General features: G+C 39.2%; 1 protein-coding gene across 5 annotated transcripts in view; it reads right to left on the bottom strand.

The window, feature by feature from the left end:
* Positions 1-17,623, bottom strand: part of rasef (RAS and EF-hand domain containing) — a 37,736-nt gene extending 20,113 nt beyond the window's left edge. For 2 of the 5 annotated variants that reach the window (XM_074637758.1, XM_074637757.1), the window contains exons 1-3: positions 7,928-8,063; positions 4,476-6,570; positions 2,201-2,530 (exon numbers count right to left, since the gene is read on the bottom strand). In XM_074637758.1, the coding sequence (XP_074493859.1) occupies positions 2,201-2,530; positions 4,476-4,792 (647 nt within the window). In that variant the 5' untranslated portion in view covers positions 4,793-6,570; positions 7,928-8,063. Of the gene's footprint in view, positions 1-2,200; positions 2,531-4,475; positions 6,571-7,241; positions 7,350-7,927; positions 8,090-8,533; positions 8,651-8,940; positions 9,069-9,197; positions 9,321-9,831; positions 9,899-10,118; positions 10,203-10,706; positions 10,862-12,248; positions 12,410-12,765; positions 12,914-13,538; positions 13,574-14,187; positions 14,283-14,649; positions 14,813-15,722; positions 17,269-17,438 lie in introns of those variants that run through there. The other 3 variants (XR_012594253.1, XM_074637754.1, XM_074637756.1) reach the window with 3 other exon arrangements.
* Between the last annotated feature and the right edge of the window lie 107 nt (positions 17,624-17,730).

Below are 17,730 nucleotides of genomic sequence, written 5' to 3' on the forward strand. Positions count from 1 at the left end.
CTAGAAATGATAATGTCTTCTCTGCATGTAGTGAAGCTGCTGACACACCGGTCTCATAATATTTAAATGAAGTTCTACAACTTCGTTTGGGAACAAAGGCCACACCTCAAACACATCCCATTTCCCCACGATAGTATTTAAGTACACCTGATCCATTCACTTTTCCTTTTCACACACCCCACCCCCCCACCCATTTTTTATTTTCTCTCTCTTTTCTCTCTCTTTCTCTCTCTGTCGTTTGAATACAGAAACCACTGGGGGCTATACAAACACCAGAGTTTGCAAGAGATGCCTCCCCCACTCAGAGTCTTGACTCCCTGGTTCCCTCCTGCCTCCTGACGACACCAGTCCAACATCGCTCTCCTCCATCCACCCGTCCACGAGCCTGATTCCTCCCCTCATCCCTTCATCCCTTTTCCTCCTTCTGGACCCTTAATCTGTCCCTCCTACATCATCATGACTCCCCTCATCATCTATCTATTTTAATAAACTGTTCTAAACTCATACCGTTATCGGCATGGTCTTTGTTAGTGAGAGCAAAGAAGGAGAGCATGGTTATGTCTGCAGCTGGATGTGGCTGAAAATATACAGTATTTTTAGTGGAATCATATTGTGATTGATATTGATTGATTATTTTGCCTGATCAAATGAATGATTATGAGCAAACTACATTTAAAAGTGAATATAATAATAATAATATTAATATAATAATAATAATAATAATAATAATAATAATAATAATAATAATAATAATAATAATTATTATTATTATTATTATTTATGATATATTTTGTTTGATATAAATGGCATATACTGCTGTTGGTAAGAGTACAGTTTCACAATTATATAGGTTTTTATCTCACCCTCCTATACATTAGGAAATGATTCAGACCTATATCTCCACACAACAATAAAACAAATGTTAAATTAATAGATAGGTGTATAACATTATACCAATAAAGATTATGCTTAGAACATACAGTATATTTCAGTAAAGAACAGAAATGGAAGCAGAGCATTAGACTGGTGGTCTTATTGTGAAAATAATATCTTATTGTTTGTATTTATGGTAAAGATCCAAAAGACTCAACCGTACTAGTGTCAAGGCAGACAGAAGACAAACTTCTTAAATCCTTTAAAACTTTTAGAGCTGCAACAAAAAAATATTTTCATTATTGATTAGGGCTGCACAATTAATCAACATTTTATCGAAATCAATCAAAATACCATTGTTAAATTAAATATTGCATGTCCTGGCCTACACATCATATTCTACAGGCATAAGAAAACTTTAAAAAACATATTTGTTTGGTCCAGATCCCCACAAAAATACCATCATAATCATTTCAATGTTTTTCAATGAAAATGAGAATAATGATGTATAAATTATAATTTCCTCCAATATCGCAATTCATATCGCTATATCAGTCAAAATAATCGTAATCAAAATCGTGCAGCCCTATTATTGATTAATTGGTTAACTATTCTCAATGAATCATTTGGTCTATTAAATGTCAGAAGATGGTGGAAAATATCCATCACAGTTTCCCAGAAATTCCTAGGAAAAGTTTTTTTTAAAACCTAAATATATACAGTTTACAATTAATATAAAACAGACAGAAGCAGAAAATGAAGAAGCCAGGACTATAGGCAATGTGTATTGGCATTTTTGCTTGAAAAATTACTAATAATTGATCTTTTATGAAAAAAATAGTTGCCAATAATATTTTTTTCTATTGACTAATCATTTAACATGTTTAACTTCTCACTCTCCACACATCTACTTGTTTGTTAGAAGTGACAGATCTCACCCTAACTGAAACAGATGTGAGTCAACCTGAGAACTTGTTTATTTATCTTTGGGTTATAATGAGATGCCTTCAGGAAAACAGACAAGACAAATATCACTCTTACAGTCACACTGTCACTGTTTTCTGAGTCACAACATGTGGCTGTTATTCAAATAACATGGCTGCAGTTACAGACATGAGTATGTTGCACTGCACCTTTAATGTTATGGATGTTCTCTTTAATATGTGAATTGGAGATCATTATGTCTCACCATCACCTTTACGCACACTGCGCTCTCTGTTGAACACATATCTTAAAAATAATTTCCATATTTCAGAGACATCATCCACCCATCTGTAGCTACTGCACCAGCTCCCTCCCTGGCTGCCAGGTGTGTGCTCTCTCTCACCTAGGGATGAACTTGGCCTGCTCTCCGAGCCTCGTCTCGAAGTGTTCCCAGGCCACGGACACCTCTCCTCCCTCCGACTCCATGTCCTCTCCGTAGCGGTCGTGGAAGCCGCTGATGAACTCCAGCAGAGTGACGGTCCCGTCGTTGTCGACGTCCAGCCGGTTGAAGATGCGGTCGGCCTCGGCCGCGGACACCTGCAGCTCCGCGCAGATGGTGAGGAACTCGTTCCTCTCGATGCGGCCGGAGTTGTCCACGTCGTAGGCGCGGAAGAGAGTGCGCAGCCGGTCCTGCTCCTCCACACTCATACCTTTGATGGAGGGAAGTGGCTGGCTGCAGAAAAGAAGGCGTTTCAATAAACAAAAAAACAAAAACCCTACAGAACTGCCAGGGTTTTATTGTCTGGACGCATGCAAAAAAGTTTAACTCCCAACTTCCAGGCTTGTTCTCGCTCTTATCCAAACATGTCGACAGCTGTTACGCATTCACAGAGAGTCTGATCGAGATAATCCATTATTAAACCATCTGAACCATCTCGATGAATCAACCGTGGACGCTTCAGCTCCTGTTTTGTCTTCACCAAGTAATTCCACCGGTTTGTTTCAGCCAGCAGTCAGCTGGACGGACAGAAAAGCAGCTGTGCCTGACTCAGGTAACAAGCCATAGCCATCACTGACTGTGTGCTATGTATTTGTGTGTGTGTACGTGTGTGTGTGCAGTGTGTGTGTGTGTGTGTGTGTGAGGTGTGTGTTCACTCAACTCTCTCACCTCAACAATAGAGGAGGTCTGGGCTTCAGGCCAAATGAAAGTGCTTTCATTGTGGAGTGTGCATATTGTACACTTGTCTCAGGCTATGTTTAGTAAAATTGTGATTTATTTCTTTTTTTTTCCTGGTGCATTATAACATCATACCCATGATACAAAAAAGGCCCCAACCCCGTTTCACACGTATGAGGAGTTTAAAAACGGCTGTATGTTTGCATTTCCATACCCTCTTTGGTTGTATTTTTCTCTAACCACAAAATAACCGTGTATACTTGTATTGTATGGCTGTATTGAAATTACGTAGACATAGATAGAGGTGTGATTTAAAGTGTTAACCAATTAAACTTTTAGTCATGAGTTGCTTTATATTTTCTATGAACTGTCTTTACACAGATGAATGAGTAATATAAACTTATTCGGAACGCGTCTCGTTTAAAGTATCTGGAGCGAACATGTGATGTAATGATGTATGAGGATGAATAAACTTTAGAAATGATAGAAGCAGAGATTATACCTGTATGATATAATAGATTATACCTGTAGGATATAATCTCCAAAACACCCAAGAAAATAAGTTTATATTACCTGAGACACGTAAACATTGACACACAATGTACTGTACTCCATGTAATTTTCGTGTAAAACGTATTCAGATCAATAAAATTACTTTTTCCTATTATGCGATTTATTGTGCTTTTCCCCTTTCCTTTATTGTGTTGTATAGTTTTTTGTGCATGTAAAAGGTCTGCAAGGTTACAAAGCCCGAAGTCCACGCCAAAGGGAGTTACTCTCCCCCAACAGAAACACTGCTCCTGAACTGCCTGAAACGCCTTGCTTTAAGTCCTGCCTTTTCTTCCGTAACGTGGTGATGTCACCGAGTAACACATTTGCATAACGGCTAGTTTTTCACACCCTCAAACAAAACAGGAGCTCCAACAGAGTGTTTCAGACAGAGGGTGAAAAGAGGTGCAGCAGCACAGCCGGTATGTGAAAAGCAAAATGATTTTTTTTTTTTAACATTAAAGCATGTCAACATGTTTTAATAGAAAACCCAGAATGCAAGTATGCATGGAAATGAGCATAGTAGTTCCCCTTTAATTAATGATTTACTTTCTGAGAAGGTTTCTATTGCATTACACGGAGCTCAAAAGTAAAACAAACGAACTAAAACGTATATTGATGTATGCATGAACTTGTGTATTCTGTTTAAGCCTGGGATCCTGTTTTGAATTTGGCACTGAGCCTTTCATGTTTTTCCACATTGTGTTAAAGATACATTTATTTACTTGTAACTGGGAGGCGTCAGGTACTTGCATTTACAGTCAGATCCAGGTTTTTATTTCACTGTAATGTGGTAATGAGGTTTTTCTTTTCTTATTTTCCTTAAATTCCACAAACAAAAGAAAATCCCACCCTTCAGGCATACATGTCTGTGAAAGGTGACAAATAGTTCCTTGCACATTTTCTACTATTACATGTACTTTTAAAAACAAACATGTGACTTTGATATCACCTGGATATGACCTGTTCCTTGTTGTTTGGAAACTCGTCCTCAGAGGACTTCTCGTCCTCTGGTTCTGCGTCATCTTCTTCCTCCTGATGTCGTTCTCTAAAGCCACTGATGAACTCCTCTAAGGTCACTGTGCCGTCGTTGTCGACGTCCAGGCGGTTAAATATGCCATCTGCTTCTTGGGATGTAACATGTAGCTCCTGACAAATAGTAAGGAACTCTTGTTTTTCAATGCTCCCTGAATTATCCACATCGTAGACGTGAAAGAGTGAAGTCAGGCGGTCTTTTTCTTCCTTGCTCATGCCCTTTGTTGATGCCATAGTTTTGCTTTAAATATCTTCGTTAATTTGGCTTTAGGATAATTGGAATAGTACAGCAAAGTCAAATAGTTAAATTATACTTTGCATTTCCTTTTGGTGAGAATCAGAGATGGTTGGAAGCCAGCTGGAGGGAGCAAGTAAACCAATCTGCTCCATGTTTGAAAATATCCTGTCGCTGAAAGACTGCAAGATAAAGTCTCAATCCCTCAGTTACCTCACTTTTATATCTTCCCTCCTCCTCTATCTTTTTCCTTTTTCAACACGTGGACACTCCTGACAAAACCAAATTTTTTTGGAAACCTCACAGACGGTGTTAACAAGCTGTTGAAGCCATGAAAGAGTGGAAGAAACCCTGCAGGCAGGCCAAAAAGAGGAAGATATCAGTGTGGCCAGGATCTGCTGTCTACTGTTTCTATTTCCTATCTTTAAATGTTGTACTCAATATTCAAAGTGACATGCATGGGAAGCCATTGTGCAGAGTGCTGGCGGCAGCTGCTATACACACAAACCAGCATGTTAAACTTTTCTTGTTTTAGAGGAGCAGTAAAAGATGATCTGTTGAGGAAGTTTGACTTTTTTCTCACAAAAAAAAATTAACAAAAAGTTAACTGAGCCATGGTAAAGATAATAAGTTAACGAGCCTGATCAAAACTCGAGGCAACCCTTTTAAAGATTCTATCAGAGCTAGATTATCCTGAGATGAAACACCCCATGCCCTGCAGGTAATAGAGTCTCTGGGTGGAACAACATGTTCTCATTCTAATTCGTTACATACTGACGCTTTGTCAGGGCCCCTTGCCGTCACTTTCTACCGCACTGGGTAGGCCAGCGCGTCAAACTATGACGCTCCATAGGGTCGCAGTAAACACATGGTTAATGTTGTGAATTCATTTTTTTCAACACTTGCTTGGGTTTAGCCAAGACAACCACTTAGTTAGGTCTAGAAAAAAAATATCATGATTTGGTTTGAAGTCTGTAATGTGAAAGTGAAACTTAAAGCTGCAGTAGGTACAATTGAAGCACATATGATTAAGACAAGTTATTTTTATAAAACGGTCCTAATGGCATCTGCTAGATTGCTAATCCGTACACTACAAGACATTTCTGAAAACATTTGAGGCGAGAAATAGGCATTATAGTAACAGAATATTGATTCATATTTGATCAGCGCTGCCTAGTTTGACCGTTGGTCAGAGTTTTGTGAGTGATTGACAGCTGCCTCCGTTGAATGAACAGCCAATAGGAACGCTCTCTTTCTGAAATGACCTGTGATTGGTGAAGTCTCCCGTCACAGGCTAGATTTCTTAAAGCCTGAAAACAGAGCCATGAGGAGGTGCAGAAGTCTAGTTTTCTCTCAGAACACTTGAATTACAATATGCTGAAAGGTTATTATGGAAATTTTGACCAATGATGCCGAAAATATTCTGTCTACTGCAGGTTTAATGCTGTGAACACAAAAAGAAACAACACGTTGTTGGTTTCACAAGGGACACAAACAGCCGTCTCCTGGATGAAAGCCCTGTGTTTGTTGAGGAATAAATGCAATAAAAGTAAAACTGCTATGACATTGCTTCTTTGTTTGGATTATTTTCAAGATGATCTACTATTACTAAAAATTAAATTTTGCTCTTTGATATGTTGTGTTTATCTGTCTAGTTGTGTGCAGATGTTAAAGTCATGTTAATATCAGAGGGTAAACTTTAACAGTAGCGTTAACGTCTCTGATCTCTCTCTCAGCGGGGAGATGGGCACAGCCGTAGAGATGCAGCACCTTCAACCTAAAGAGAGAGAAACATAGAAACAGCAAATGAGGGTAGCTGTGTGCGTATATGTCACAGTTTTTTTTAGTTTTTCTAGCTTCAGAGAAATGTTATCAGACACAGCTAGCTGTTTGTTGTTGATTATACTGGCATATCACTCCCATAATTACACCACTAGCAGCTGATGTGTTTTCCAAGAAAATTACACAAAACAGTAGTATTTATTTTGATCACTGCAAATGGTCATGTATATCATATGAAAGTCCCAAAGATATATTGTAAGTATAAGACAGATACATTCATATATCTGTTTAAATCTAAATCAAGGTATTGTAAGGCAGGCTTTTTGCTACCTTAACTATAACCTTACCTATTACTTAATTAAACTCCTGTAGAGCTGTGGGTAGAACAAGAGCACGGGGAGAGCTTGGTCTGTTCAACAGGATCCACATTTAAAAACTCAACTCAGCGTAGGACAAATCAAAAGGTGGCACCTCACTTCATATCCCTCCGCCAATCTTAACCATCACTCATCCCACAAGCACGCAAGGTGCGCCAAACCATATAGATCCATCTCTAACTTAAAGAGCAGAATACAATATGTACACTGTATAAAATATCTTTACAAAAATAAATCTAATCTTACAGTATCTTAAAATGTATTTGTGCATGTTTGTGCATGTGTTTACCTCTTGCAGCATCTGCAGAGCTTCACTATATTCTCTGAGGTGATGTGGCAGAAACTGAGTTTGACAGTATGGAGGTGTCCGCTGCAGTAATTTGCCAGCAGAGTAACCCTGTCACACGTGCACACACACACACACACACACACACACACACACACACACACACACACACACACACACACACACACACACACACACACACACACACACACACAATTTATGTAAGTTACTTTATCATTTAACTCTTCAATTTCACAGCTGACACTAAGGGATGTGGCGACAACACTACACACATTTTAAAGGTGCTCTATATGATATCCAGAGCATAAATATAGCTACAAACAACTATTTTCTATGTAAAGATATAGAGCAGTAATGTCTACCTGAGCAGAGAATGAAGTATCTCTCCCTCTGTGTATAGCCGTGTGTACTTTTAGTGCATGTTTGTGCCAATGGCTAGCTCATGGCGGTGGTTACAGCTGATAACACCGTCCCAAATGATGGCGTCGTCTCAGAAGTGTAGCGCCTACCCTCAGGTTCCCCCTCAGTGTTTACCTGAGAACCAAGCCCCCGGGAAGAGCGCCGGGCGTTGAAGCTATTTTTCGTAATGGCCAAACTGTGGAATTAAAACTTCTGGGTCCGTCACGTGATGCCATTGGGCCATAAAATACCTTTTCCTATAGACTTACATTGGGAAAGAGACATCTGTAAATCTTGCGACCTCTGTGGGCTGAGTCCTTGGCAGCGGCCCGGGTTCGATTCCAACCCGTGGCCCTTTGCTGTGTGTCATCCCCTCTCTCTCCCCTCTTTCCTGTCATTTTCTAGCTGCACCAATAAAGGCAATAAAAGCCCTAAAAAAAAAAAAAAATTGGTAAATCAACTTCCCATTATAAACACTTGAATAACCCTTATTAAAACCATTAGGTCCTAAAATCCAGAGTTATTTCTCTTCCTCCATTCATGTGAATGTGCCCCAGGCCGAGGCTGGACCGAGGGCTGGGAGGCGGAGTTAAAGGAAAACGCCACTACGCCTGCTCTATGGGCCCAATGGATGCAGATCTCTGGAAGATCCGTGTAATTTATCACCGGCAGTCGAGCCCAGTCGGCTTCATGCACCACTGAGCAACTTTCATAAGAATGAATGGGAGCTTTATACATCCATGGGGGGAACACTTGAGGTCTGTGTGGAGGTACTAGATACGCTCTGAATTTCATATTGAACACCTTTAAGTAGTCAAAAAAACACTGTCACAAATAACAGAAAAATACACAGCTCAGTTTGTCGTGTGTTGTACCCTCTGTTTCCTGTGCCAGTGGAGCTGAGATCCAGCTGCTGAAGTCTTCTACATCCCAGAGCCAGAGACTGAACTCCTGCATCTGTTACTGCCTTACAGCCACTCACATCCAGAGATCTGACACACAAACACACAGACATACAAACACTATAGCTGCTAACTGTCAAGATGTGTCAAGATCAGATTAGCCAAGACTACCAACCAAAACTGGACACACATGAGTCTAATTTAACAGAAAACCTGCAGTACACATTACTTCTGTTGGTACAAATCCTTCTGACATTTCTGTTCCTGTTTCTTAGGGATATGGTTAGATGACATTAAGTTAAGTTTAGTGTACATCTCTGGGGAATTAATGCCAATCAATACCTCACAGGTATGGCAGCTCAAGTTTGTGTGTACTGTACCTGATACCGGGTGTGTATTTGCGGATGCTGTGCAGTGTCAAGTCAGTGACCCCAGGACAGGAACTGAAGGTCAAACTCTGAAGGTCGACAGAGTTCTGAAGCAAAGTGTCCACTGTGGCATCACTGACCTGTTTACAGTAAAGACAAATGCAGAGAGTACATTTAAATCTCTTTGAGACTTTGTACCATAAAATTCAGAGACATAATTTATTAATCATACAAAGCTGGAATTTTGAGTCACAAAATGTCAAACTCACCGCCTGTAGTCCAGTGAGATTTAATGAAATGAGACATTTGAGCTGTGATGTCATCACTGTGAGACAGTGCGTGTTTACTTTTGGCACCTGTCCGATGTTAAGATGCTCGAGGCCAGGACACATCTGAAACACAGAAACTGAAAAACTGTACAAACTGTACATGCAGTGGAAAACATGTCATGTTGTTGAATATAAAGACAATATTAATATAATATATTCATATAATATATATATAAGAAATATAAAGACATGATGCAAAAGCACGTACAAGGAGTCCTTTTCACATGCTAGAGGATGTTTGAGATATATGTTAGACATGCTATGTAAGGCTAAAGTATAGCACAGCATGTTATTTTTTTGGTCCTGTCTAGAGGAAAACACCCAGTTGTGAAACTCTTATGAGATGGTAAAGGACCTTGAATGGTTAAGGTTAGGCATTGAACTCAAAAGGTTAAGATTAGGCATTGAACTTCAATGGTTAAGGTTAGGATAGGTCGTAGGGCAGCGAGTCTCGCGAAAGTTTTTCACAATTTGGGGGTTACCTTCTAGACACTTTTTTTTTTTTAGCTGTTTAGAACAAGAAAAATTGTGTTTACCTTTCAAAATAAAGTGTTTACTTTTCAAAATAAAGTACCTCATATACTGTCTGTAGACAGGATGGAGTGAGGAACTGACAGCCAAACACCTCCAGTCTGCACAGACTAATATGAAAACACACTTACACAAAGAGAAACAAACAGACAGGTGTGCACATCCTGATTATCCACTAACAAGGCAGGTGAAAATGTAAATGTGATTATCAAGTCCACTTCTGGAAGTGAACCAAGAAGCATTCTAGCGAGATGACAAATACACAGAAACAAAAGCCTCTTCTGCTGCACTTTGACAGCAATAAATAAATAAAGACATTCTTATACTGACCTTTCTTTGTGCCTCATGATGAGTTTCATCAGTGGGTCATCAGTGACGTGACAGCCGTTCAGGACAAGAGATTTTAGTTGCAATCTACAGGGAAGATAAATGAAGGATTCATATTTTCCTTACACTTTAGTTGTCCGTCCATCCTCCCATTCAATTTGTAACTCTACATTCTTGTGATAGGGTGTTATTGTACTGTATTAGTACTCAGGTTTACCAGTGGAATGGTTAATTAAGTAGCTATAACATAAGCAGTATGTGCCTCAGCAAAACCTTTCCAACGTTCTCAACATATGCAGCATGACGGTACATCCTGCCATTCAGGGAAGCTTTTTAATGTATGGTGGATTTTAATTCAGCTTATGAGTTTTTGATGACATACACTGATTTATAAAATGAGAAAATGTAACCATATTATGGCTGATGATTGAAAACGCATATTTTAGTGCATATTCTAAATAATTCAGTGAGTTTTTAGAGGGTTTGTTTAGTTTAGTGTGTGTGTGTGTGTGTGTGTGTGTGTGTGTGTGTGTGTGTGTGTGTGTGTGTGTGTGTGTGTGTGTGTGTGTGTGTGTGTTTATAAAAACTGACCCTGGGCAGCAGTCACTCAGAGCTTTCACTCCTGTGTCTGTTGCTCCGCTCCAGCTCACATCCACACCGGTCACATGGTGACACAGCTGACCAATCAGAGGCAGCATCTGGTCACCATGGAGACCAGGACCAGTGCAACTTGTGACCTTGAGTTCCTGTAATTAACAAATGAGCAGATAGATATAATGTGGACTTTATAGAAAAACACAGTGCAGTTCTACAGTTAAAATCACAGCAGAGCAAAACACTGAAAATGCAAATATATTTTAGAGAATTGAACCTTTATACTGTAACTCCCTGTCTTTAAAATGTATTTCAAACCTGTTGCATAAGAGAAAAAATTAAAAAAAGTGACAGTAGAAAATTGTGCACGTCCAGTCACAGTTTCTACAGTATAATCTACAATTAGGGCTGTAAAGCGTAAACGCAAATTTGTTTTAACGCCACTAATTTCTTTAACACATTAACGCAATAAATCTTCCAGAGGTTGTACCAGAGTGAAGATACTGGCATCATATAAAACTAGAAAACTACTAGAAATCCATTGGTACATGTCATACTAGCTTGTCACAAAGGAGGCTAAATAACGCTCCAAACTTGAGCTAAATTTTAGTGATGAAAAACTAGCATGGCCGTTTTCAAAGGGGTTCCTTGACCTCTGACCTCAAGATATGTGAATGAAAATGGGTTCTATGGGTACCCACGAGTCTCCCCTTTACAGACATGCCCACTTTACGATAATCACATGCAGTTTGAGGCAAGTCATAGTCAAGTCAGCATTCTGACACACTGACAGCTGTTGTTGCCTGTTGGGCTGCAGTTTGCAATGATATGATTTGAGCATATTTATTTATGCTAATGCAGTACCTGTGAGAGTTTCTGGACAACTTTTATCATTGTTTTGTGTTGTTAATTGATTTCCAATAATAAATATATACATACATTTGTATAAAGCAAGCATATTTTCCCACTCCCATGTTGATAAGATTATTAAATACTTGACAAATCTCCATTTAAGGAACATTTTGAACAGATTAAAAATGTGCGATTAATCTCAATTTATAATGAACAATCATGCGATTAATCGCAAATCGTGATTAAATATTTTAATCGATTGACAGCCCTATCTACAATATGTTGCCATTAGTAATATTGTTATTATCACTCACAGAATAAAAGGGTGAAGCTGTGGTGACACCTTATGTACTGTACATATGTTTTGTTGACACTGACAGCAGGCAGATGGATTCAGGATGTGGGGTCAATAAATTCACAGTGTCAATAGAAAAATATAAAATACATCTGACTGGCAGATGACAGAACTTTGAATATTTCTTGCTTTTTGCCCAGTGGAAGATTTTTTACATAACACAAACAGCACCGTGGCTTATTGATTAGGAGTCATGTGATGGAAGACATCCAAAAGCTTTCATCAGCGTAACCCATTACAGTGTTTCTGTAGCTCTGAGCGATCAATAAAGTACCCCACAATAGAGAAATCCTTTGAATTGACTAGATGAGCTCAGATTTTGACTGCTTTACCTCCAGAAAGTTTCTACACAGAGTGAAAAACATCTCCAGGCCACAGGAGGTGAGAGACAGGCCACTGCAGCTGTATAGACACAGACTGCGAGGACGACGTCTGCCCACACAAAGTAACCACCGCTCCGTCAGGTTGCAGTTTTCGATCCTCACATTTCTCCCTTCAGAGAGAGAAAGATTTAATCTTCAGTATTTTAACCTCTTTTGGTGACCTACAGCGTGTGTACAGATATGAGATCATGTGATGGTGCAGGTCTGGGTTATCTTACTGTATGTTTGTCCAGGGAGTGGTACAGTACGCCATTGCACTGGATGTACTTACATCATGAGAACACACCATGTGCTGTGACACAGTTACTTGGAAATACTTCAGGACATCCCACAGATTAAATTATGTCCAATGTTTAACCAGAACTTTTGAAAGCCAAACAGCAGAAGGCTACTTACTTAACACCACTCAATAGACAAATAATGCCCCCCCCCCACCAAGTGTTTACAGCTCAGCGTGGTGACTCACAGAGTGTGTGGTCAGTGGCCAGTGTGTGCAGGCGACTGCAGACCTGCAGCACTCTGCACAGATCACTGAGAGGCAGCAGAGACAGGATGGACAGCCATACCTCATCAGGAAGACACAACCAGCGGACACATACAGGGACACCTGCTGGCTAACAGACGTAATGACAACATGTTATAACTCTCAAGCGGAGACACCCCAAATATGTGCGAATTTGCATACATTTCCAGAACAGAAATCTGAACATTGGATAAAGCAGGTTCAAAATTCTTGTTTCATTCTGTTGATATGTTCGAGTCAAAGGTTTTTAAAGAGGGGATTTTGGATATGTCTTTTCATCACTCCTTAAATCAGAAAATACTGTCAACAACCATATAAAAAATCAATTTTTGCCATGTTTTTAGGAATAAAATGTTGTTTAAATCAGACTATGGATGATATATGAACAAACATCTCTGTAAAAACCTTCAGAATATAGATAGGAATGAAAGTCTTCTGAAATGTTATGTATAAATATGCAAATGAGGCATAATAAACACCTAAATGTATATTTTGGATGTTTTCTTTCCACTAGTCTGAAAGAAGACATGTTATGGAAACAAAATAGCCCATAATCTAAAAAGTTACCAGTTAAAGAAAGTCAAAACATTCTCTTAATTACAAATTCTTCTGAAATACTGTAGTGCCGTGGGCTTTGTAAGCATTTAACAAATGTGATCATATTGCGTGCAGATTAACAACCTCATGAACAAAGTGCAGAAATAAAGATTCCTTACGCTGTATACGTTGGTTTGTTTACATCGACGTGCATCTATAGAGGCAAACAAAGAGTTATATACTGATATTCTATGAGGCTATAAAAGTATTTTTGGTTCAAATGGAAAGTAATAAAACATCATTGAATGTTACTAAACCTTTGCTTTTGCAAGTCTTTTCAAAAGACATAATCACATAATCAGTTTAGTTTAACAGCCCCTCCTCCATCCAGCTGTTATATTTGTCACTTGTGACATTCATTACATAATTAACCGCTACAATACGAAACATAACCTGACTGAAAACTGAAAGTCTTAACCTTAAAATAAACCTTGTGAGGACTTGATTTGTGTCTCCATACAGGAGATGAGTCTGCATAATGAGACTGTGAGAACAAGTTTTAGTTTTGAACAAGTACACACACAGGACTCTTTTAACTCTCCTGAAAATTCCCCTTTATCTTATGACTTGCTGCTTTCCGATAAAGTGTGAAATTAATTAATCCAAAGGAACAGAAGCAATTCTGTGTTATGTGGCACCACAAGTATAACCCCATTAAAACTTCCTACTTTCTGGTGACTTTGCTTTTTGGATTTATTATTTTTTTGTAACATCTCATGTGTTTGTATAGGTGATATTCTCACCATGTAGTTTTGATGTTGAACTTACCCAGAGCTGGTGATGTTGTTTCAGGGTCATCATGAAGAGGCGTGTCTTCTGGTGTGTGTCTTTTTGTGTGTTTGTTCACTCCTGATGACTGAGGCCTGCAGGACACACATGGGGAGGTTCAGCTTGACACAACGGTAAAGTGCATCACACTTAGAAAACATTTCACCGGGTGCTCTTTGTAGAGCTAATGTGACAGAGCCATGCATTCATTTTGGAAAAATGTTGATATTTTTAGAGACAGGAAGTGCATTCACTCCTATAAAAGTTTCAATTTGTTTCTAAGTTATGCTCTCTTTATCAAACTGTGGATCCAAGTTTGTGGTATGTTTGCATATGGATGAGGAGTTATTTAATAAGCTGAATTTAGGTGAATATTACTGGTTTATTTTGTAGTGCAAACAAAGGTAAAGTAACAAATTCAAATTGATATTCATGCACGTATTTGGCTCCATATTTTTTTACCTTTGCAATATTTCCCTATTGGTTGGAGAAGACAGGGAGACACTTGACTTTTCACAGAGTCTTAATGAGGCTCCTTGACCCCCAGCTTTTGTCTTTTGACCTTTGACCCCATTTTGACAACTCCTTACATCTGGATTACGTCCAATTCTCTCTGGAAACAAACCTGAATAGAGACGAGGACAGAGGCAAATCACACAAAGACACACAGAGAGACAAACACATACAGTATATTCATGCAATCACACACATATATAAATCATTATTATAATTCATTGTGATCATTCCTTTATGCGAAGAGGGGCAAATGAAAAGAGTAAACTGAAATTAAATGGCAGAGAACAAAATAGTAAACTAACCTAAAACTGGCCTTAGACCAGTTCCCAACCTTTTTACCTAAAGACAACTTAAAATGAAGACATGCCTCTTATCACAACGCAACATAAGTTAATGATTTGTGACCATCAAAGAGCGATTAAATCATTTTAGAGGCATGAGGAGCTAAAAAAAAAGAGAGCAAAGTTTTGTTTTCTTTCCTGTCCTGTAAATCAGGTTTATTTTGTGGGGGGACCTGACCCACAGGTTGGGAGCCACAACTCTAGTTATTGACAGGAATGGGTGGCCCTGGTACAACACTTAACATTGATACAATTTTTATGTAGACAAATATTTTTTAACAAATACTACATCCACAGAACTTTTAGAAAGGTGCAGAATAAAAGTATGAAAAATATTATGATTGTGAATAAATATTTTTTTAAATTTTGACGGGTCCAAAATTAACGTTTGTTTATCTCTGTGGAAGATATCTGACGTTTGGTTCCCACTACTAACAAGGCTGTTGAGCCAATAGTAAAACAACGATGGTATCTCTGTGTTGTCAGCGATCAAGTTGGCAGTTAGTGTGGAAAAAAAATGAGATTGACGGTAAATGCCTGGCAACCACAAAGTGAATGCAAAGGAACAGGGGTGGGAGAGTGCAACATCTAGTGGCTGAATGTTAACGATGTTATCAATGTTATCAGTAGCACCTTTAACTTTAAAGTAATGAATATCGGCCTTCACATATGATATACCTTGGTTTGTGGTGAGTGCAGCACCAGGTGCAGTCCCCATGTGCCCCATAGGGGTTGAGGTTATGCCTCCTGCAGTTCTTTTTAATTCACCACATTTGTTGCTATCAAGGTCCAAATGTGTGTTGCTGGTAACAGTGTTTCTCTCTGCACAAATGGCTGCAGGTGTTTCCTTCACAGTCAGATTGTCACGATGTTTGGTTTGTCTGTGCTCAGTAGGTGTTGCCCTACTTCTATTGTATTGAGATCTGTCCTGGTTTTTATTAATGACATCTGAACTCCTCTTCTTTGTCATTTCTGCAGCTGTAACTCTTTTGCTTCCTGCTTTATTTAGATGTTTTTTAATCGCAGGATTTTGTGGTGCAATTTCCTCTTCCGTCTTTCTCTCTTCTGCAGGTGACTCTGTGAAGCATCCCGGGTCGATATGTTGGCTTTGTCTTAGTCTGAGGTGATGCAACTGATCCACACAAAGCTGGTACCGCTCATATATGGTCAGAGTTGGTGGTATTTTCAAATGGCAGCTAAGACTGAGATTTGAAGTATTTTCCATCTCACCATTGTTCATGTTATTATCTGCATACACTGCAAAGGCCAAGCTAGATTCTTCATTCATCTTCCCCTTCCTTTTGCCCATCCTAGCATCCTCTGTTTCCTCCTTCGCAGCTTCCTTCTGTGTTCCCACCTTCCCATCAACCTTTACTTTGCTCAGCTCCATCTGATGTCCTGATATGTCTCCTTCTGACTGAGCACCAGCTGTTTTATAACTCACTTTGCTCTCCACATCGCTCCTGCATAATGTGGATTCTTTGATTGAGCAGGTTGCACCATCTGTTTGATTCGTGTTTCTGTCTGATAAATTGATGTCTTGTCTTTGATTAGATATGAACAGGCCGCTTGTTTTGCAGTTGTTTTCTTGGCTAGGGGTTTGTTTATTGGTGGGATCCTGTAGCTCCATACTTTTCATATTTTCAGGAGTTTCTCTGTACTCCTCTTTAAAGGGGAGGGTGAAGGAGAAGGGGATGCAGGGATCATCTGTAAAAGGTCCAAATGCTTCATTACCACTTGCTGCACAGGAGATGGGATGAAAGTATTTAGCTGCAGATGAATGCTTGTATGCTGGTGATTTTTTCTGTGTTTCCCTCCGCTCTTCATCGGCCAGTATCAAGCTGTCAGCTCTGCAGAACTCGTGGTGAACATCTGAGCCACTGCTGAGGAAACTGTGAGCCCAGTCCAACACATGCCTCAGCTTCTGCTGCTCACTGAAGAGAGAGTCACTGAGAAGATGAAGGTTGATGCTCTGCCTACAATTCCCAGAGTCTTCCAGGAGTTCAGACACAGGACACGTCTCCATAGTTGGATTTGCTGCTTGAAAATTCACCTGTGGCTCATGTTTAATCAATTTCTCCATTGTCATGGGTTATTTTCTTTCTCCACACGACGTCTCGTAGCCTACATGGTTTCTTTTGTTCCTTTGAGATCACTTGTTGGCTTTTCGAATGTGTAGTTTCCTTCCAGGAAATTGATGATCAGACTAATGATTTACACTCTCCTGTTAAAACAGAAGAAGCAAAACAACCATTTGATGCACTACACAGAAATAATCATCATGCAATACACCTATTATTGTCTTTATGACTGAGAGATGATTTTGTCTATTGAAGCCATAACACAACACACTACAGCCTGATCCAGCTTAGAAGAATCAACAGTCACTCTTACCACAAAGATTTCCTCTTTTATGTTTATTTCCGTGCAGTCCTTCTTGTAGAGTAGGTATAGTAGAGTAGATTATTTGAAATCTTTGGATGAAGAAGTTTTGGACGTCATATTTTCTCATCCAGTAGAGAATAACTGTAATATACTAGAGTCTAGTCTTGATGGTAAAGCTTTGAACACACCTTGTATCCAAGAAATCACACAAACATCACCATAGAGACGACATCACAAAGTGCAATCTTACTTTCACACCACATGAGGGAGACACAGATTTGAGAAAGTTTTGGGAAATTGT

Source organism: Sebastes fasciatus, chromosome 6, assembly GCF_043250625.1.
Source record: "Sebastes fasciatus isolate fSebFas1 chromosome 6, fSebFas1.pri, whole genome shotgun sequence".
Taxonomy (NCBI): Eukaryota; Metazoa; Chordata; class Actinopteri; order Perciformes; family Sebastidae; genus Sebastes; species Sebastes fasciatus.